General features: G+C 34.9%; 1 protein-coding gene and 1 long non-coding RNA gene across 22 annotated transcripts in view; one reads left to right on the forward strand and one right to left on the reverse strand.

Moving 5' to 3' along the window:
• The window catches only part of LOC128683299 (uncharacterized protein), a 171815-nt gene that overhangs the window by 104803 nt on the left and 43072 nt on the right, over nucleotides 1-23940 (reverse strand). For 16 of the 21 annotated variants that reach the window (XR_008406270.1, XM_053768765.1, XM_053768758.2 and 13 more), the window contains exon 3: nucleotides 6540-6575. The exons of 1 other annotated variant lie outside the window; for it this stretch is intronic. Coding sequence is in view for 19 of the 20 variants with exons in the window: in XM_053768765.1 (XP_053624740.1) it covers nucleotides 6540-6575 (36 nt within the window). In the remaining variant the exon portion in view is untranslated. Of the gene's footprint in view, nucleotides 1-6539; nucleotides 6576-8573; nucleotides 8971-23940 lie in introns of all 21 variants that reach the window. 4 more of the 21 variants (XM_053768778.2, XM_053768776.2, XM_053768777.2 and 1 more) reach the window with 4 other exon arrangements.
• LOC128683304 (uncharacterized) lies at nucleotides 97-23481 on the forward strand. Its single transcript, XR_008406271.2, has 3 exons — nucleotides 97-723; nucleotides 5916-6032; nucleotides 17499-23481. It is a non-coding gene; the product is annotated as an uncharacterized LOC128683304 (long non-coding RNA).

A 23940-nucleotide genomic window follows, 5' to 3' on the forward strand; every position in this document is an offset into this window, starting at 1 on the left:
TTGGCACGTAACAATGATAAATATTATCCACAAATTGATTTCATAATTTTTAATTTCGAATATAGAGCATCGGTAATTTTGACTGTCCTTAGTATCGCGACGGCTGCCGTGATGACCGTACGCGCGCCAAATATAAACGAATGCATTGATGCAACACGAGGGAAGTTAGACGCAACACATTGTCTTATTTATAGACAAACTAGCATTAACAACGCTATTATGAGAAGAAATAAGTACCATATGATGTGAAAGTGCAACAGTTAGATCGATAACTCCAGGAAACGTAAATCTGACCGTGAAATCTGTGGTTGCGGAAAGACGCCATATTGATTTGTGACTGAATAAAATTGTTTGCATTTCAAACTAAAAATATTGGTTAAATACCAGTAACAGTAGGAATTCTTAACAATGTGTATTCATATTTGGTGTTGTTATTCAGTTAAATGTGATTATCGCTGCAATGAACCTGTTTAAATGTTGTAAATAAAAACGTCTACATGCAGAAAAAGCTAATAGGTACTTTAAAAAATATAAATATTATTAAATAATTAAACCATGTTAGTGTGAGAAATTTGAATTTTAATAGAATAATTGAATAGTAGTAATATAATTACTTAATAATACAATGTTGCTGTGCTATATTCCAAAGAAACCTTTGTTAAAAAATGACAAAATATTTTTGTTTTCCCTAATAAAGTGGGTGACGCTGATGTGGATAACAAGGTAAGCCGAAAATTTATTTAACAGTTTATGTACACAGAGCTACAGGAAAATACACAGACTAAATACTAAGGTAAATATAACAGTGCGGAATAATTAAAAATTCTTCCAAGTAGACACATGGGTCATAATTATGAAGATTTTATGAATTTATTTTCATTTGTAAGTTGTACTTAGCTTAATTTAAAAATATGTAAATTAGTGCGTGTGTGTGTGTGAGCGAAATAAACATTATTCTGTAAATAACGCATGTGGCACTAATTTATATGAAATATTATCAGTCAATTTTATTATCAGCTTTTGTCTTCTGGCCAGGTCACGGCAAAATGTATCTTGTGCGTTTGTAATATCCGTGTTTAAATTTGAAATATATGATCTCTATTTTTGATGTCGGTTAAATAATTATACATAGTTATTTATTGTTTTTGTACCAGCACTCACTATCAGATCACAATCATAACATGGTTTTTGTGCAATTTTTTTTCTACTTGATTACTTCTATTAGAAAAAACGTAAGAACCAATAATGGTATGTCCTTCAGGCATGATAGTGCTTTAACACCATTTAAATGGGTTTCTTTCGGCGTTTCGTCTCAGCAATTGCCGTTACGAAATGACAGTAGTTTGTAGCTTTTTAAGAAATTGCTGTATGATATTAACATGTTACGTCAAAATGTGCCTGTGAAATTCTAATTTCTGAATAGGCAATCAATTTGAATATCCAAACTTTAATTCCCAAAATATGCAAAGGGCAGATAATGCAAGCAGTGGAAGCGTATCAGACAGACGTTCCCATTTATAAAATTAGTATGGATTCTCAGGTCAAAGCCAATTCATAAACGTGCTTCCTTACATATTATAAAACAAGTACTCTAATGCTTCAATCCCTTTGTCACAAAAACGACTGCACGGATTTTCATTTAATCACAAAAGTTTTACATCCTCGCATCTCGGTTGTATTCCATGCTAAAAAAGCAGCGAAGCCCTGGTCCAGGTTAAAAAAATAATAAACCTTACAATTGACTATTCGACTGGACAAAATATAAAATGCATGATGGTATTTAAAGAATTAAACACGACAATTAAATGTCACATTAATTCATCAGTTTATCAATAAAGCGTTTAACATTTTTTTGTCCAGTCTATTTTGGAATACTTTACACTTTAAATTTTGAACGTCACAAGATATCACTGTCATACAAGCTCCTGTTTTTTTGTTTATTACATTAGAAAAAGTATCTAATTTAACTAATTGGAAAATAGGCTATTTTGAATATTCGGCTGTGATTTTACGAGCTGGTTTTAAAACCTTTTTGGGAATAACATAGTTATGTTTCAGCTGCCAAAGCCCTTAGTTAGCCCTTAGTGCCAATCCCAATCCCAACCCCAACTAATATATATCACAACTATTAACTATAAAAGCTGAAGTAAGTTTGTTTGGTCTGTTCACGCATTATCTACTGGACCGATTGTTATTAAATTTAGTAATTAATATCTCAGTACCCAAATGGGTACTTTTTATCCCGAAATTCCCACGGGAGTGAAACACCGTTGCGCGGCTATAGAAAACTTTACGATCAAGATTACAAAAAATATAACTTTTTTTTCCATAAAAGTTGGCGAGCTTTATCTATGCAACCAATCTTTTTAAAATTTCGCATATAGTTAAAGAAATAAGCAACTTTTGTCCCGTAAAAAAGAACTGTTCCCGTGAGAAATTCTAGTAGTTTAATGTTTTGCAAGACGATATATCATATTTTGCTTGGCCGGTTATATTACGTCAAAGGTATCAAGTTAACACACTCATACTTACTTGGATGAAGCGGACTCGATAACATTATGCCAAATAATGACTGGCCCGACCACTTCCCTCTTCAATAGTTCTAAGTTATTCACATTAACATTTTGTTATTTTATATTATGTTATTTCGGGGATGGGGGAGACCTTTGCCCAGCAGTGGGATAATAAGGGTTAGCAAAAAAAAAGTTATGTTATGTTATTTGGATCTACATAACCATTCGCAGGAAATTAGAATACTTAAGAATATTTTTTCATTCTTTTTTATTCAAAAAAAGTATGATATTTTATAAATAGATAAATAAAAATAAATATATTAGGACAAATCACACAGATTAAGCTAGCCCCAAAGTAAGTTCGAGACTTGTGTTATGGGATACTAGCTCAGCGATACTATATTTTATAACAAATACATATACAGATAAACATCCAAGACCCGGGCCAGTCAGAAAAAGATCATTTTCCTAAATAATCCTGAATTTCAGGTGATCTTAATCACGAAGTATACTTAGTCTGGCCATAAACACTGTTACTATTAATAAGAAATAAAATATTACGTTTGATTTTTTTTTCTTTTTTACAATATTTATGGCTAGACCAGGTATACAATTGGGAGACATTTCATTTCGGCATATTTATTCAGATCACAATGGAAACTCCGTTTTTTACATTCTTTAATTTTGATTAACGCTCTTTTGATTTTGTTAATTTATTTCATTTTATGAATATAAAAATGTCTCAAAATAAATTATTTATTATCATAAAGCTGACTGACACTTTTAATATTCGCACAAGCAGTACCTTTTCATTCTCCGGAAGCCTCTCTGGCAAATAATGAACAAGTTAATTACTTAGTTTCAACTGCAGCGGGCGGGATGAAGGTTTAACCAGGTAGAACCACCTACACTGCATTATACTGTTTGTACACTCAACAACATAGGTTTTTTTTTGTACTACCAAGTAGGTGAGCGATCTGATGGTAACTGTGTGTTTGGTTATCTGTATTTCTCGACCTTCTCGACTTTCGACGACCTCGGTGGCGCGGTGGTAATATACTTGCCTCTGAACCGAGAGGTCCCGGGTTCGATCCCCGGTCGGGTCATTATGGAAAATGATCTTTTTCTGATTGGCCCGGGTCTTGGATGTTTATCTATATATGTATTTGTTATAAAATATAGTTTCGTTGAGGTAGTATCCCATAACATAAGTCTAGAACTTACTTTGGGGCTAACTCAATCTGTGTGATTTGTCGTCATATATTTATTATTTATTATTTCTGTCTGTGGAAGCAAACCGTATAAGTTTCTTTTTTTTTTTAAGTGACCTAATATAAATAATGACAATGTATTAAATTTATTGTACGTACATTAAAATTAATACAACAAAGATACATGTATTTTTGTACAACGGCTGTCTTGAAAATTTTTAATACACATTTAAGAAATGAAATGGAGAGAATACGTATTAGCGTCGACATGAGGGGAATAGTCAGAAACACGATGATTGATGGTGTACAAATTTGAGGCATGAACATCGACACTTAATTATGTTATTAACTGTACCGAGCCTTCACCTTACGGAACTTGCTCTCCAGGAAAATTACAGGTATTAATTGCCGTCACATAAACGCTTCACGAAAAACAACTTTTATCTCATTTAATTTACATTATAAAAAGAAAAAGAAAAGAAACAATTGTTTATTTCCACCACAATTCAGATTACAACAGTTGTATTTAATAAGGGAGGGGGTGGACTGGAGCCTGAGCTAGGAAAATCCAGTGTTTCAGGACTCCAGGACACTCGCCCACGGTAACATTGTGTGATCATTGATATAAGGAGATAAATTTTGGTGGAAGTGGTTCGGATGTGTCGTTTTCGAGTATGCTTGTGTGGTCGTGTATTGTTTTAATTTTGTATTTAGTTATTTATGCTTGGATGATACAATATGCATACGAGTTAAGGTTAAGTATGAGTGTTTGACTCTGTGTGTGTCTCAAGAAGTTTGTATGTAAAAAATTGTGTTAATTTCAAAGTTCAATAAGTTATAGCTGATAACATTGCTAGTAGTAGCTTTAGCTTGAAAAGTCGTGATTCAACATAATCTGTAAATTGTATGTGGATAAGAGTCAGAGATAATCTAGATTCTGTAAAAACGACTTTATATTTGATTTTTACAGAATGCTTTATACATGAACTATATCAGCAATATTATAACAATATTGTTGTTAGTTTAAAACAATTATGAGAGCTTATGAAAACTTTCCCACCATAATACGGTCTTTAATACCACCAACCAGTCTTCCAGATTGCATTGGCTGTGACGCCGGGCAAAGCGTAAAAATCCCTAAAAATTTTGAAGATAATACTGTGATTTTAAAACCCTATCTGACGTTAACTCTTCTAAGGTACGTTATTATTGCCTTTCAGCTAGCTATGAGTCCCTTAGTCGCCTCATACGACATCCATGTGTAGTGTCCTATTCTAGGGCGGAAACACACACACTATAATATAATACTACCTCCAGCGATGTAGAAGAGCTACGGTTGCTGACAACATAGTGGCCGATCAATTTTAAATATCAGTTCCGCCATTCATTTAACAAAATGGAGCATATGGAGCATTCTGGGTCCCGATTCTCACGCAATCAAATTAAAAATGTATTTATTGTTGAACATAGGTATGTCGGCATGTTACAATTAATCAGTCTCACTATGCCCTGTCCTTGGTGGGATCAGATGGGTACTTTTTTTTTTATTAGCTGCGCCCCGGAGCTTCGCTCACGTGGGAATTTCGGGATAAAAAGTATGTATTATTTCAGGTTTTTTATTTATTCTCAATTGTAAAAGTCAATCAAGGGAAAGTCCTAAACTTCGAGATTATTTACATAGGCGGTGGACTAGCAACCTGTCACTTTGATAGACCCAATTCCACCATAAACCCGCCATCCATCTAAAAGTAGCCTTCGAGTTTCTCAACTTGGCTCTGACTGCCCCGTAAGAGATAAAGACGTGATATCTGTATTTATATCGGAGGTGTCTTGGGTGTCCGAACAATATTTTAAAGAAACCTACATACTATCAATTCGAATCATCACAATCGCAATCAAAACAATCGAATTCATTTCATAAATATCCTTAGATTTTTTGAAGGTTTCAAATGTAATACATAAACATGTGAAACCTTCAAAAAATCTACAAGCAGAACCAACAGCTTTTATTCTTAAAACTAGATATATATCAACGGGTTATATAAAAAGCCAAATTATAGGCTCCCGCTGGTAATTACAGAAATCCTTCGTTTAAAACAATTTTAGAGCACTATGCAGCACAGTAGACGATACACATAAGCGAGATATAAGCATCATAAAACAACAGCTTAATGTTATCTTGTCTTTACAGAATATGAAAATTGAAACAGTGCAGTCAAACGTATCATTCGATCAGAGATTTCCACGGAGCAGAGTGCAGTAGAGCGGAGGCGTGAAGTGGAATAAAATGCCTTCGGCGTATAGTTAGGTAAGCAATAGTCTCGATATGCTATATGACTGTTCACCTAACGAGACACACATCCGTACATCCGTAGCACACATAACTGCAGCACAGCTCATATCCTTAACACATGTCGGAAGCATCATTTACTATTAGAAAATAATTGTGTAATAACATGTATTAAGAATCAAAGCTTGGATATTTTTTAAAAATCCGAACCCTGATGAATGAAAATAGTCCCTGCACGCCACGTTACAGACGTTGACAACTACAACGTGGCCCATCTGTTCTTGACACGATACTATCCGTATACGGTAATATTAAGAACATATTCGGCCCTTTTAGACTGTGAAGAACTTTTTAATATGAGGCAAGCACGTCAAGTTGGCCAGCGTGAACTTCTATTCTGCGACTCGCTCCGGTTTTTCATAATACTCACATTTCATCGGACGTTGCATTACGTGCATTGTTTTGAACCTAGACATACCTATTCATAGTTTTTTTTTTTCTTTTTGATATTTATAAAGCACTCACCATCCATCCGGTTTCCGTCTCCGTGCCAGTCTTCTTCTGAAACAAGGGTAAAACCTTTCAGTTGGTGAACACATTAATGTTACAGCTAAAACGTTTCATTTTGGGCCTATTTCAATTCAGATAATTAATCTGTTAGATCACATACAATGTGATATTTTATCAGAAAGTGATCTTTAACAGACCCTCATACTAATATGCTTCGCCCTGGTATCGAAACACAGACTTCATAGTATACAATATACATTATTACGTCTGTTTCCCACGGATGCTCTAGCTCTATAATATTGACAAATCTCACTAGTTTCAGCACTCTCTTCACACATAATCGTCGGCTACGTATTTAGAAAGTAAAAATAAAAAGAAGAGAAAAATAATAAAAAAAAAAAAACCAAAAAAAAAACAATCTTAATAAGCACGTTATAACTTCACGTTCCTCTGAATCGTGTAACGAAATTAAATAATATATTATCATTATCGGTCAAAATTCCATTCCCCAACTTCCTCCGCGTTAATTAGCTTATGATTGGACTGAGGTACGTACGTTTGCAGCTTATTAGTATTCATTAGGGATGCCCTGATTCGCTGAAATCACAACGCCATATGTCAGTCGCTCTTCAAGAGCCGTCGCCGTGTCGTATTTTAGATAATCAGTGGGTATTTTCTTGAGTCTAACTTCAACATGTTACCAATCTTTACATGTTAATTATTTTTTATTAACGACCTCGAATTATTTATTATTGACGACCTCGGTGGTGCAGTGGTAAGGTTCTTGCCACTGAACCGAGAGGTCCCGGGTTCGATCCCCGGTCGGGTCATGATGGAAAATGATCTTTTTCTGATTGGCCCGGGTCTTGGATTTTTATCTATATATGTATTTGTTATAAAATATAGTATCGTTGAGTTAGCATCCCATAACACAAGTCTCGAACTTACTTTGGGGCTAGCTCAATCTGTGTGATTTGTCCTAATATATTTATTTATTTATTTTATTATTATTATTTATTTTTAACATCTTAGCTTTGATCCTTCGTTTTTGGGCAAAGGCTGGCTCTTTCTAAAATCAAACTTAGGTACTGTCCATTTGTATCACTGTGACATACGGCCACGACCTCAATTTAATTTATTTTCTTTGTCATCTTAATTTCTTTACGTCTTTATTTTTGTGTGTGTGTGTGTGTTTCTTTTATATTTTGAATAAACGACTTTATCTCTGTTTCTCAAAATTCAGCTTAAAACGAAAATCCTTATTGATAAAAAAAACTCACATATAATATTGTCCAGAACCTCCCTGAAGGAAATAGCGAAGAACAACTTTCTTTAAAAAAAAATTTTTATATTATATATATATATATATATATATATATATGCTCCAATGAGTGAAATTTTATGCTATGCCATATAAATAATAATCATACTCAAAAGGTTACTGCGTATAAATGTGATTGAGTATATTTATTTGTATTGAATTTGGGTAGACCGATGCGCCTTTTGTACCGTATGCATTATGTACTATTGACTCGTACACCCCGCGGCCGCACGTGTTATTGATTGCGATGCGGCCTTAATGATTTCATCGAATTACATTGCCAATTAGGCGAATCGATTTACCTTTGATTTCCGATTCGAACCACAGTCCAAATTGACGTTAATTAGATATGAATGTGCTTCTGCCGATTACAATTGACAATCGTAGTGCGACAATGTCATTCGGTATCGACAGTTGAAAGTTTTCGATGTGAGACGCAGCAAACCAATCACATTGTCGCGTAACGATCCTATATTGTGATTGGTTCGCTGCGTCTGCTTTGTTCTGGTGGAACGCCATTTCACATCATAATCTTTGATTTTAGACCTTGAGTATCTTTAAGCAAAGTAGTATTATCAAATTGAGTTGTACCCAGTGTGATGTTAGATACAGTTCAAGAAAAATAAAAAAATGGTTCGATCGGATAGGTTCCCTCATTGGCTATAGCTAAAAATGATGACTTTCAGTCGAACACTTTATCTCACTATACACATAAACATATCACTTACCATTGTCCCTTCCTTTTCTCTTTTTCTTCCCACTGGAACTTGAAGACTTGCCGGACTTTTCCGACTTGTCCTTGCTCTTCCACCTACTTAGCATCGTACAATTTCTCACAACACTATCAACATCGTTTCAGTTCTATCTGATTCTTCTGCCGCGTCTCATGTTGTCCATTGTTACACCGCACTACTTTCATATCACTGTTATGTTTATTGTATTTTTGATCACTGATTTTAATTTAACATTATCACTATTTTAGCACTTATTTAGGTAGATATGTATTTAATTCCGGTTTGTCTGTTGGCGGAAGCTACTGCAATATTGCTTGCAAATATTGTTATGAAAACATTTCTCACGAAACGATGTCACTTATCAAAACAGTTACTGTAAACGTTATAGGACCTATCAAGCGTGGGACAAAATATATTTCAGAGCACCGATATGCATAGCCGAGACTCCAATAGTACCTAAAGCGTGTTTTGTAGAAAATATTGATAGTATATTTTCTACAAAACATGCATTTGATAGCTGAGGCGTTGTTGAAGGTTAGGCGATAAAGGTTGGAATCGTACACGTGCCACAAGAGGTTTTATGATAATCTGACATACATATAGTTGCCCACCGCTTGCGTTGAAGAAAACATCGTAGTGTGCACAGATAAAAGAAATATATGGTCCTGTGTAATCCTGCTAGACAGCGGTATTAGAAAAGATCATATCTTTACCTAAGGTGTTTGAATGCATACACATCAGCGCCATTGGTATGGATTACAATGATACAAAGCTGTGCTGGAGAGCAAGAGCCGTATTGATTTAAGGACTATGTACGATTTAACGAACGTTTTCTTTTTATTGAGATACATCCATAGTTCCATATTATTCAATTATAAATTCGGAAGCCTATCTTTGTTTCTATCTATCGGTGTCAATATTGATAAGCTTTGGGATAAATATAATTATTGATTACCCGGAGTCAATATCTACGGTACCGCGGGCGAACTTGCGGGCTGCAGCTGATCACTGAACATTATCACGTCTCTTACGGGGTAGATTTAGAAAAGGGTTGCGTAACTAGAATGCCACGTCTGGCTTTGTGGTTGTCTTATTGGTGGAACTGAGATTAAATAAAGACAGGTTGTTAATCCATCTCCTATGGGAAGAATCTCCAGTATGTAACCGTTTTCCTTCGCTGAATATATCAGGAGTAGTTATCGTCGAAAAATTTCAGTTACATTATGAATTCACATACATTTAAACATCTTTAGAGGCAAGCTTAAAAGGCTTTGGGAGTTTAGTTTGCTTTTCAAGCGGTACAATTTATCTAGGGAGACCGAGCGTCTGGATCTGTAGCGTAGCTATGGATAAGAGAGTGCCGTGCACCGAGGCCATCTAAGGTCAGGGGCACTCGCGGGTCTACTGTCTCATACTCATCACTCATAGTTACTCTCATACTCTGATGACTTCTGCGGCCTAATGGTCATCGCGTCGGTCTGTCACCCGAAACCGCTTCGACACACGGTTAGGTCAAGTCAAAACAGTATTTTTAAATTGACTTGGAGCTTCGACGTTCTTTATCTAATATACTTACGACGTTATAAAATATAGTAAAGAATTAGTACCCCATAAAACAACACTAGAACTTATTATATATAACTTGTTTTGAGGCTAGTGTGATTTGTCGATGTATTTCTTCTGTACTAGCAGCAGGTACAAGGTCTGTACCTGCTGCAGGTGCAGGTACCAAGCAGGTAAAGAAGCAGGTCAGCGGTCCAGTTGATGAGAAGTGGTTAACGCAGCCTTCTTAAGGAACCGCACCCGTCTATAAGAAAGAATATTCCTAACTGTTCGGGTTCTAAGATCAGTATGGCACAAGAGTGTACGGGTACCATGCTACGCTACCGATTTAAATCGACTTAAGAGTTTCACCGTGTTTACCGTGGATAAACAGTGGATCAAGATAGTCCACAAATAGGAGTATTACATCGCTTTCAATTGTACTATTATTACCGCATTATAATGCTACATTATCTCAGAGAACCATAGATCCATACGAAAACTATAAATGTGAAGTTGAGTTTTCTTTCACGTCGAAACGGAGCATTGCATTGGGATGAGTTTTGGTGCGGTGACAATTGTAGAACTAAAGATAGACATTTACAAATTTTTACCGCAATTGGTCCGCATGCTACAGCTACGAGTAGAAGGCAATTAAAGATACTTTTTGATGTGAGGAAACCACGCGCAAAAGCGCCCATTTAAATTAAACTCCATATGTCAAATCAATCTATCTTAAATTTCTCGAATATCGACTGTATTACCATAAGCCACCTACCTGAATTAAATACCTATCCTAAGTTTTTTTATGTAAAATGTATCTACTTCTCCTTGATACCCATGACACATGCTAGCCTGGTCTATCTATCTGGAATCTAGGTACTGTAGTATGCATGTAATTTGAGATAAATAAATTATTATTCATTCTTATCCTTATAATTATACTTTCATGTGACAAACTGATTAGCAGTCGACGTTGTCGCCATGCGGAAATTAGGTAAGTTTCAATTAAAACCGGATCGAACATCAATCGATTCGCGCATGGCGCAGAGGGTCGCACGCTCGCCCTTCGATGAGTGACCGAAAATGTATTATCATCTAGAACCCGGAATTCAGACGGAGTGTTAAAGATCGTCGCAGACCGAATTTTTAATTTAGCACGTATTCGTGGCGTAACAGCCGAAAAAACCGAGAACAAGTGAGCATGTGACGGAGAAAAAAACTTTCACTATAGAATTGTAAACATCGTTACTTTATCTATCTTGGAATTATACATATAAATATATATTTTTAACATAGCTAGGTATGATATCGAATGATAAACTGCCATAAAAAAAATCTAAATGACGTGAAATTCAATGTCGACCATGGAAAAAACGCGCATCGCTGTTTTCGGCAAATTTTTCGCAAATTTATCGGCAGTTTACAACGCGAGATATTATAACTTGGGCGTCAATTCACAATTTTACGGTAACATACACATCTCAACAACATTTCCATCTCGTAACTGTAATTATTAGCCGTGTGGACTTTTGAACTAATAACTGGAAGTAGCTCTTGTTCCTTACATCACACGCGAGTATATCAACTGCCTATAGGTACTGGTACCTCACTAAGTTTACCTTCGGTAGTCTCCTTTCTACAACTCCGTTAATTATCAAAGCGTACCTGTTCTGGCATTGCGTTTGAATTCAGTTTGTTTGTGGTTTATTCATTATGCACCAAACCACAAACAGATCCTCGAATCGCGTCGCGAAATCAATAGACCGGCAGGTCGTGGTTGAACAAAGAAAAATAGATGTGCTAACTTTTCGTCACATTATTTTTGTGACACAAAATAATTTATCTTCACTGAAAAAGCGTGTTTGCAAGCAAAACCCTATCACCCCCTTGGTATCTCCACAGCAAAAGTTGAAAAAATTCCTTGACCATTCCATTTTTTTCAAATTTCCATTCTGATCATTGCTTTTAAAAATGTTTACAAGTGTTGCAATGTTCTATTAAAATTTGTAATTTTAAGCTAAGTGTAAAATAGCCCAATAAAATGTTGAAGCTAAAACTATCCTAATTATAGCATAAAAATGGCTATCCAGTATAGGTACTGGTATTCTAGTTTCCAGCAAAAGCATATTTGTGACCGCAATTGGACAGACATTGCTTATTCGAGAGCGGTGGTCACATAGTTACCTCCAGACGCTTTAAACCACTGTTATTCAGTTTCAACCTGAAACATTTTGACATATTTGCAACGAAGAGACATAATAGGGGAAGAGGGGCCCTGAAAAACAGATGGATGAATTGATGTAAGTGTACAGACAAGTGCACATCAAGTTAGGTGTACACTGCATGAACCTCTATGGCGCGGTAATAGCGGTGAGTTTGCAATGAATTTCGTTGGGTTTATGTGCTGTTGGCAGTCAACTGAACATGACATTTTGACAGGAAACTGAGACTAGAGGAAAAATGACATACATGTTTATATGTTAGATAAATTGAAAACCCCTCGATTCATTTCGCTACAACTTTTGAACGGCTGAACCAATTTTCAAGAAACGCTAAATACATTCGAAATAAAATTATATATGACACAAAAAAAAAAACTAAACGAAAATCGGTTCATCCGTTTGGGAACTACGATGATGCCACAGACAGATACACAGACAGACACGTTAAACTTAAAACACCCCTCTTTTTGCGTCGGGGGTTAAAAAGCGTAATAAAAGTTATTAGATAACCAATATTTTCACAAGAATTTCAATGAATGAATTAATTTTACAGTCACTAGAAAAAAATTCAGTAAAAAAAACCTCATTTTTTTCCTGACTAACTGATTGCCTATTTATGTAAAGTACACTATTAGATTTATCATATTAGTATATGGCTGTATGTATTGATTTGCCTTTTGATATAGATACTCCTTAATTTAATCAAGATTCCGCTATTAATTAACAAGATCTGTGGTGCAAAGTCAGTGTTCGACTAACACGCACACTGTACCATCGAAAAGCGCTGATCCTACTAATACACGTAATAAAACTAATAATTAATAATATAATAATTAAAATAAATTAAAAATTATCAGGTTCAGGGTATCAGGACAGAGCCGAGTTGCTAAACTTAAACGCCATGTTTAGCTGTATGATGGGCTTAAATCATAACAATGATTGACTCTAACAATCTGCGCGAGAGAATTAGCAAGTATACTGCCTGCTCTTTTGTGCTTCTATACTATAAAGACTAAACTCTTGCATACAAATCTCGTCTCGTATACAATCGTAATTGTCATCAGAACAAATGTCATAATTTTATTTTTGTAATTCTCGTTAATTTCCATACGACACAATCCAAGAAGACTATATTTAAATAAGTTCATGATGTCGGTAAAGTTATTACATCTAAGTTTACCAATTAAATTTGAGCCGCTAGCAATTAGTGTAGAAAAAAGGAAGCTCCACAAACTTCGCCGCAGCTTTTCATGTAACGAAACGAACTTTATTTGAAATAAAATAATATTATAATATAATATTATATTATAGTAGGTAAAAAAATTTCTATTCAATAAATGGGTGTATTTCACAAGCGTTTGAATGCGGCGTGTAGCGTTTCATTAGTGTGCTATTTTTTTTTCTATAAGGATTTTTTTAATTAAAAAAAAAATTAAAAATTTTAAAATTACCATTGTACTAGTACTTGACTTATTTATAAAATAGTATAATTAAAATAATTGATTACTGTGTATGGTAAAATTTAATAAACACTAATGATATCCCGCGACACAGTTCAAAACCTCGTGAAATTCAACCCAAATAATCGTTCCCAATTAAGAGAAAACTAGTACCAACTACTACAGTTAAAAATAGCAAAAGTGACATTTAACTATGTAACAGTTAAATCCTAAGCATAATTTCAATAGAATTTCAAGAAGTGGGCCCTCAGACCACACGCACATTTGGCGAAACGGATATTTGCGGCAGACGGCTGCATACCAATGCACGACCGTGGCGCCTTGTTACTGAAAATCAATACAATCTTACTAAAATAGGGGTTGTATTTTAATCATGAAAACCAATCTTGTCCAGACAGCCTCCACACCCACACCACCGCTACATCGATATATTAATCACATCGGTCACACCGATGTGATTAATATATCGATTTCAATCAGAAATTCATGATATTCAGAGACAGGTAGGTCCACGATTTCATTTTGCAGCTCGTTTCAGTTTTGGAGGTTACTCTCAAAATGCCTATTTAAAGAGAAGATGCCCTTGTCTTTAAATAGGCATTTTGAGAGTAACCTCTAAAATTTACACCAATGCCTGGTGAAAATATTGATGCTGATAATTTAAAACCCTGACGCAAAAAGAGGGTTTTAATTTTTAATTAGAGGGTGTCATAAATTTGACCGCTAAGTGTGTCTGTCTGTCTGTGTACGTGGCACCGTAGCTTATCAACGGGTGAACCGATTTGACTACGGTTTTTTTTTATTTGATGGTCAATTTTTCTGCGGTGGTTCTTATATATGTTTGGTCAAAATCGGTTCAGCCGTTCAAAAGTTGTAGCGAAATGAATGTTGAAAGTCAGGGGTTTTGTAATTTGTCTAACAACTTGTTGAGGTACTTCCCTATCGAGGTGATTCAACAATGGAGTATAACATATTCCACTGTCACAATTTGACTACAATTTCATTCGGAACTTTCCCTGTTGTTCTATGAAAACAAAAACTCGTTTGGCACAAGTACGATTGGAACTTGTAACCTTTCGATCACATGCGGACTTAACCAACGGGCCACCAACAGCGCTTCTCCGTTGCCTAATAAAAAATCAGAATTCATGACGTAAAATGGAAAATTTCATTTGTGAGAATTTCAGGGAATACTGAAATGTTAAATATAATTCGTATTCGCATCAGGAACGGTTTAATAGCATTTGCCGGTTTCTCTTTGAGTTTCGCTACCCATTGTATCATGTTTGCAAGTTAAATAATAAACTCAAGTTAAACTGCCGCTAAACGGTTTACACGGTAGAACATTTAGCGTAGTAATAAGTTTCGTGTTTTCGGCGGGAAATCTCTGATTTTTAACAAGCTTTTATTTCACTTGCATTGAAGAATGTTGTAGAAAGTTCTATGAAGTTAACTGTGTTTGTCCTGGTGGAATCTTGCAATTAATCTCAATTTTGAAGCTTATTATCTTGAACAAATTGCCCTGAAATTTGGTACGTACACTTTTAGTTTGAATGATAATGCAATATTATGTTATGGCATTTATATCGGCATTTCTTCTCAGCAGCTGTCGTTCCGAAATGCTAGTAGTTTGTAGCTTTGGTAAACGTATCATTTAATTTAGAATATAACGTGAAAAACTGCCTGTGAAGGCCTAACTTCTGAATAAATGGTGATTTTTTATGTTGATTTTATGCGAAGGACACTCCTACAGTTTGCCGGTCATGATTCTCATGTCATTTATTGAAAGCAACAAGATTACACTGACGGCAATTAAAGCTTGGGTCAATAATGATATTTTTGAAAAAAAAAAACTTATACTTATTCTAACAATATCTTGAATGTTTTTTTTTGATGAGCTATAGAATTTGAAATGTAATAAGTGTAATCGACTGTATTTTATTTGAGATTTTATGCAGTGCTGTTAATATTCCAGATCTATTGTGCAGTATTGCAAAGCTACTTGACCCGCGGCGACGAAATTAAACTTTCGAAGATCACGTTGAAATCATACAAAATAGTAAATCCTTCTTAAGAATATAAAAGATGTCGGTTGAAATGTAATTTTCTCCGTATTAGCAGAGCAGCGACGCCGTCGGCAGTTCGTAAGTCTACCATTGACAATTGCCGAACTTAACGATTCACAACTTTTTCAGAAAATTTAAATTTTAACAGAAAATCAATCGAACCTGTCCGCGCATGACTTCTCTCATTCTTACTTGTGTACAACATAAAAAAGTTATTTGATCCGTCTCGCAAAATAAATTGAAATCTTTGAAAAGTCATTTTGCAATTTTGTGGAAAACAAAAAACTGACAGTGCGAATGGCACGATCATGTAAAACGGAAACGGAAAAATTTCAGCGCAGAAACCTGGAACACAAACTTGATAAACATTTAATTAAACTGTCTCAATCTCTTTTTCTCGAAACAAAACAATGTTACATTCAATTTGAAGATATCAGACATGAGTTATATTCGGTTCTTAAAAATAAAATACAGAAAAAGTAATAGATTGGTACTGTGCCGAATGCAAAAAAAAAACGTTTAATCGAACACATAAGGTACCTACTTTAGTCCAGAATTACGTACTTATTCAAAAAAGGAAAAGTTAAAATATTCTTCACACATTGCAATTTTATGTAAGGTAGAAATGCATCTGGCTGGCGATACTCTACAAGTTCAATACAAACTAGAAACGGAAACGTGTTCACAAGCAGTGAATGCAGTTTTGTTATTTTTCAAATACCTAAAAGTGCACCGCCAACCGAATACGTTCTGCTTCAGTCACTGTTTATTTAAAAAATTCAACGTAACACACATTTGTTTATGATAGAAACATTCTAAGTATACCTATAGACAGAGAAAATATATATCCGAATATTTAACTATCCATGCTATTATTATAAAGAAGTTAGCGTCTGCGAGTTAGTATGTTTGAGGCGGGTAATCCCGCCTCAAACATAACTACCGACACTGAACATAACACCGAAACTACCAAACCAATTTAAAAAATTCTTTCACCGTTAGAATGGTGGGTTGTCCAAACTAGCTATATGCTATATTTTATCTCAAAATTACCCCTAGTCTAGTCACTAATATTAGCCTAAATGGCTGTTGATATCGGCTAATAACCAAGATATCAGAAAACTTTGAATAAATTATGTGATGTGGATTGCCACATCACTTAATTTATTCAATAAAGTAGGGCTATAGTATCGCATGGTTTTCCCCCGCCAGAATATCGGGATAATTTATATGCCTATTTTCAATCCTCGTTAACATGTCATCTGCTCTTCATCAAAATCAGACCTAGATTACAGATTATATAATACCTACTACACCCAGCTTGACACGGGTGTAATATAATACATGTTAAGTACACGTAAACCTTTCTCTTTGTTTTATACTATGTAATGATTTATAGATATAGCTCGATAGACCATCGAGTTTCGAAGAACAAAATCTTTTACAATATTAGACAACGGGCTATATGTGTTCTATTTATCGATTTTATCGGAAATACAAAAGAAAATGTGTTTAAAGACAGAAAAATCGTGTTTCATTTTTCGACATTCCATACAAATCGAGCAATAATGTGTTAGTAATCAGAAATCGAGCAATACTAATTGTATTTGTGTTTTTGATTTTCAGGACACAACGATGTTCGTGATCTACCACCAGTGGGCATCAGATGGGGGAAGCACCACAAATCTAGGAGATTTGGTCTTGGATTTGGTCGTAAATGTTGCGTGTTGCAGTTTTATTAACCACAAACTTTACTATTTTTATTGGTTATTTTCCCTTCGGCCACATTGGAAACTATTGTTTTTTTTTACATAGAAATAGGTATCTGGTTTAATACTACTACTATACTATGAATTAAACTACTTACTATTAGATGGAAATCTAATCTATATCTATAGGTAATCTATAGGGTAGATGACAAGGTCAGAAAATCGTAAAAAATTTTGCATAGTCTAGATAATATAGATATATATCTTAGATCATTGATAATTTATAGACTGTAACAATGCAGCTGGATCAATACGTAGATTTGAAGTTGATTAAAAAGTCAATTGAAAAGTCAAAATCATCGTTAAAAACCTGAAATTTTATAACAACTTTTATTAATAAGTCATTAATGCAATATTTAAGGTAGCTACCGCCGAACACTTTTTCCCTTTGATATTTACTCTAATTTTACGTCACGTTTTAGTCTCATTTAATATGGAGGATTTGGGCGACTGTAAAGATATGTAATTTTATTTTTGTCATATCTTTGAAAGCATTGTCATATCACAAAATAATTTCTCTTAGTATTTTCTTCACAGGTATCTCTAATAATGTAAGGGCCTTCGATTAGTCACTAAAATAAAAACAAAATGGCATCTACCCTATTCTGTTGTGTTATTATTGCTTTTTCTAAAGGCTGCTGCGATCTGCTTCATTCGAGTCAATAAAAGAGAGTAACAAAGCATGTTACGCGTCAATAAGTCTCTCTATTATCTCTCTTTACGTACTTAGCTCCTTTACGTTTCAATTCATTCATTAAACAGTAATTAGTATGATTAGTATCCTCATTCAATATAATTCAGTTCTAAGATAATAATCATTTGATATAAAATTACATGTTTACGAGTAACTATATATCTCGGTGAATGAGACTTTTCTCAAGTATTAATTTAATTCTCAACAAATTTCAAAAATTATGATCATTTACGATGCGATTTTCGTCTTCGGCCATCCACACCTTCTGGCACTTTATTTGGGGCCGGGTCTCCTTGTACAGACGACAGCGTATCAACCTACCCAAATTCATTGCAAACTCTCCGCTATTACCGCGCCATAGAGGTTCATGCATGGTAACTCGATGTGCTGTTGAATGTACATTTGCGCCAGTTGTCTATTCCGGCTTGTCTGGGAATTGATGTACTTAACGCGATATAGCAAACTAACTTTCAACTATTAGATTTAGCCACACTCTCTCTATATCGCGTGTTCCCAGCATTCGCAGCTGTGATGCGGTGAAGCCCGGGGTATATCATCATAAAAATATACATGGAAATTTGAAAGTTTTCCAACCAGCCGGCTGTCTGAAGTCGACCCTCCTTAGAAATGTTATTGTTCCTTATCAGCTACAAGGCTTTGTGTCCCTTAACACTGGGCTTCTAATGGACTGGACTGCGAATCTATCCGCACATTAGTGCCACCATAACATTTTTATATATTGTTTTAAACACGAAAACCACGCGACATCAAAAAAATACTACAGAATACTCTACAAGTTTTCTTACAAGTTTTATTATGTTAAATCGCAACATGTATTTTTATGATTCTATAGCAATAGCCACTGCCGACGGACAACACTGACTCGCTCGTATAGATAGATTTTAACGCATGTTTGACCTCAATTAAATTTGTCCCAAAATGTTAACTCTCGGTGGATCAAAGGCAAGTTTAAAACTAAGTGTAAATTATTAAACACACTCCGAGCATTAGGGTCTTATTATTATTTTACTTTGACACCTGATTCTGAACGCTTTTCAAGGGCACAACGTCAAAATAGATAAGGGAAAAAGGGGGTTAGATACAGGATTTATTTACATCGTACCCTTCGGCCTACCATACGGCTTCGATGCTCAATTGCTGTGGAAGGAACCAAGAACACGATCAGACGGGAGACCAATAAGGAATTTATTTCAGTTCGTATCCAAACTATTTGTTCCAAATTCCTAAAAATTCTTAGTTTGTCCGGATTGAGGTGCTTCATCTGAAAATACTGCATTCAAAATTCATTTCAGCCTATTTCAAGCACCAGTCTTCGCAAAATATCTAGCTTAAGGTTTGCGTTATGTTTTAAGTTACTTGTATGTATATTTTGTGAGGAAATAAATAATTTTTACTCTTAAAATACATAAAAATGTAGCCAAGGGCTGTAAGGCATCAATTGCAGCCCGAGATATTTAGTTTTTTAGATAGTTCGAGGGTGCAATTGACGCACCCGACTGACCCTACTGATTTAACTACTCGACAGAGTTAACTATTCTGCTTTATATCTCGATTGTGAGGTAAGTAAAAAAAAACCCGGCGTTCCATTCTTGTAAAACATTTTATTACTTAGTTAAAATTTACTGTCTTCTATTCCCGCCTTTTCTCATTAAAAAGAACCAAGTAAATAACTTATTAATTTTTTTATTGTTCAAAAACGAAACTGAGCTTCGCCGTTCGATACCTATTTAAAATTGTTTTTTATTTGAATACGAAGACAAGGCTGAATTGCGAAGCGACCTCTTTGGTCATTGAGCTGAATGCATGATATCTATTGCCAGTATGATGTGAAGTGGTTTTTTTTTTAATTACTTACCGCCCTAGGCCTTTTTTAGCATTTATTACCCTGGAACGCTAATTGGTCACATTGTCCATTGGGCTACAAGCCCCATTTGGGGTAATAAATAAATAAATAATAAATATATAAATAAATATATTAGGACAAAACACACAGATTGAACTAGCCCCAAAGTAAGTTCGAGACTTGTGTTATGGGATACTAACTCAACGATACTATATTTTATAACAAATACATATATAGATAAACATCCAAGACCCGGGCAAATCAGAAAAAGATCATTTTCCATCATGACCCGACCGGGGATCGAACCCGGGACCTCTCGGTTCAGTGGCAAGAACCTTACCACTACGCCACCGAATATGAAAGATGTAAACAAAATTTAGTAATAAAATCGGTGTATTAAATATTATAAATGTGGCCTAATTATTTCCTAATTTATCAACCAATAGAGAATACTTCCTCGGTGGCGTAGTGGTAAAGTGCTTGTCTCTGAACCGAGTGGTCCCGGGTTCGAATCCCGGTCTGGTCATGATGGAAAATGATATTTTTCTGATTGGCCCGATATGTATTTGTTATAGAATATAGTATCGTTGAGTTAGTATCCCATAACACAAGTCTCGAACTTACTTTGGGGCTAGCTCAATGTGTATGATTTGTCCTATTATATTTATTTATTTATAATAACACAATTGTCATCTGTGAAACTATAACTGAAACTGGCATACTGTTAAGTTCACTTGCGTGACATTGACGCCTTCACGTATTGCCAATTAAGGTCTACCACTAATGTATCAGTGTATTCACACTATGAATTAATAGGTACACCATGATTTACTTACACTGAATTGACAATGGCGTTTGATCAACGATTCAATTTACGTATTTGATGTGACTACATGAGCCGTGACAGGCAAAATTGAAAGACTTGCGACGCAACGTACCTATAGTGTCTATAGGATATTCCTATTCGGATTCCTAACCAAATGGTCGAATACGAAGCATTCTTAGCGCTATATGCGCCATTGTTCTGTAGAATTAAAAAAAAAAACTATAGAATTATAATACTAGGGCCCTATGTGGTAAAAATTACAAGTCGACAATTTTGAAGGAAAGTGAGACTATGCAGAGTTATTGACAAATTATATTTAACAAATCTTACACGTAGGGATTTTACGATCATTACAAATATGTGCATTAAAAATGCAGTTTAAGAAACATATATGTATTTTTTCTTATCATCTGACAACTGGCATGACAGTTTTCCCACTAAGTATACTAAATAAGTCCGTAATAAACACTGTCTATCTAGAACCCTCGTGTCGCTTTCGAGCTGTAAGTTACAAATATATAAAATGTAAGTTTGAGTTGAAGTGATGTAGAAGATATATATTTAAAAAATGGTAAGCCCTTCTGGCATAATAGGGACCAACACTTGACTGTTTGAATGAGTTTCTTTCGGCATTTCTTCTCAGCAGTGGTCGTTCCGAAATGCTAGTAGTTTGTAGCTTTGGTGATGACGTGAAAAAGTGCCTGTGAAGGCCTAATTTCTGAATAAATTATTTGATTTTGATTTTGATTCGAAACATTCTTCAAAAAGTTCTAATATGTGAAATTCTTATTTCAAATATTTCCGATTTGGTCAGAACATTTGTTTTAATGTTAGAGCGTCGTGGTAATCTATTTAATTAAAATGACACGTCCCCTTGTCATTTTAATTAAAAGTACAAAAAAGTAACAAAGTAGTTGGAATTAATTTTTAAAAAAGACATGAATTCGATAATAAATTTAATAATTTCATCTCTGTAACGACATCCACTATTTGTACAATTCTATAAAATATCATTCAAATTTGACTACACACCATCCCCGTATTCTATCTACATTAACAAATCTATCACTGTAACCCTCGACTTAAACAGAAAATTACAATTTGTAATCTTTATTAAATAGGTCACTCACAGATATAAATTGTATTAATTTGTCAAATGTGTCAGGATCTCAGGTAATATTGTATGTACTGCCATCTGGTAAAATTAAATCGTAGGAAATCACTACTGAAGCATGCACTGAAGAGAAAACTGCAGTGAACTAAATATTCCCTCACACTACCGGCGAACTCAGACAGATGCCGCCATACAGCAATTTGATGCAACAAAGTACGGCAAACTGTTTGCCGATAGGGTGGAGAACTAGAAATGCATTCGCAAATTTTGTTTACAACGCCATCTGTTGGGATTAAATCTTACCTTATTTTAACTATTAGATGAGACACTAGGTAGCAAAACTAACCGCCTATAGTGCTTATATTACCGACTGGTAAACAAGGTTGATATGCCCTATTTATTAAAATATTTACACTTTAGTTAATCAGTGTCTTTCCACATTATAGATGCATTATGTAATTAATAGTTTTTAAATAAATTAACATGTAATGTGCAAAGATAACTAAACATAACACTTTACTTTTACATATTTGAAATTCCATGAAAAATATTACGCGTTTTCTTTTTGAGGCATAAGTAAATGGTAGGCGAAAGCTACAGATTCAGGTAGGTATAATGCAAATTTTGTCCCAAATTTCACATTGCAGCGAAGTCGCCATCCATAGCCAGTCATAGTCAAGCCGACATTCTGCCGAGAGCCCTTCATTTTAATTCACTCGTTGGATATTTTAATGGGTTGTTTTAATTACTTTGAAGGCCGCCATTTTGAAGTAGGTCCTTTGAAGTCCCGACGCGTGATTGTTGTGCTTTTAATTTTAATTTGTCCTGAGACTTAAAGGCCCTTTCGAGTCAAGGGAGGAATTTTAATTGCATTTCGTATGTATATAAATTCTTTGAAAGGTTCACACACGTTGTTCTGTCAGGAAAATACGTCTGACTTTTGAATTGAAAATGGAAAAATGAAGATCAACTTTTAATTTTGATTCTTTTGGTTCTATCGCTAACTAGATTTGCAGCATTTTTAAGTTACAATATTTTTTGTTCTTAACGTACATTAAAAGTAAATAATTCATTATACCATAAAAATATAGAGGAAAACATAAAAGAAAAGCTTGAAGGTTTAAATACAAAGGCGAATTAGTTAATTGTGTTTAAGTAAACGTACTTAGATCGAGTCCGCAATATCAGTTACAATAAATGCACTAATTTTAAAATTATCGTTTAATTTCTATTAAGATTCTTCATTAAGTTTATTATTAAATACTATTTCATTCGTCTGAAATGTAATTTGTAAAGCGATATCTAGTAGCCATATTTAACAATTCATTTATTGCACCACAGGAAGTGCATCCAACGCTTCATGTGGTGCAGTAAATGTCTAGTTTTAGGAAATCTCAACAGATGGCGTTGTAAGCGGAATGCACCCCGCCCTGCAGTTTTCATCGACCGCCATCTAGTTACAGCCAGATGCATCTTCTTGTGCTAATGTTGCTATCTATAAACTTTGCCAGATGCACCGGCCATAATGATGAGTAATCGAAGTACGCATGCATTCGTAGTGTGTACAGGTTGACGAGCGGATATTCGGCTCTCTGATGGAGTCGCTACTGTCTAATAAATTTGACAAGAAAAAGTTATTTCAAAATCTCTGCAAAAACAAACGACGAGCTAGCTTGATTATGTTACACATGAGATGGAAGGCTTCCATCCTCCCCGGCCTATCTCATGCAAGACGGCAAATTATGCGTTGTAAAACCCCGGCACACTATCAGCAAACATATTAATGCTCTGTTCCGTTTTC

The sequence above is a fragment of the Plodia interpunctella genome, chromosome Z, assembly GCF_027563975.2.
Source record: "Plodia interpunctella isolate USDA-ARS_2022_Savannah chromosome Z, ilPloInte3.2, whole genome shotgun sequence".
NCBI classification, from domain to species: domain Eukaryota; kingdom Metazoa; phylum Arthropoda; class Insecta; order Lepidoptera; family Pyralidae; genus Plodia; species Plodia interpunctella.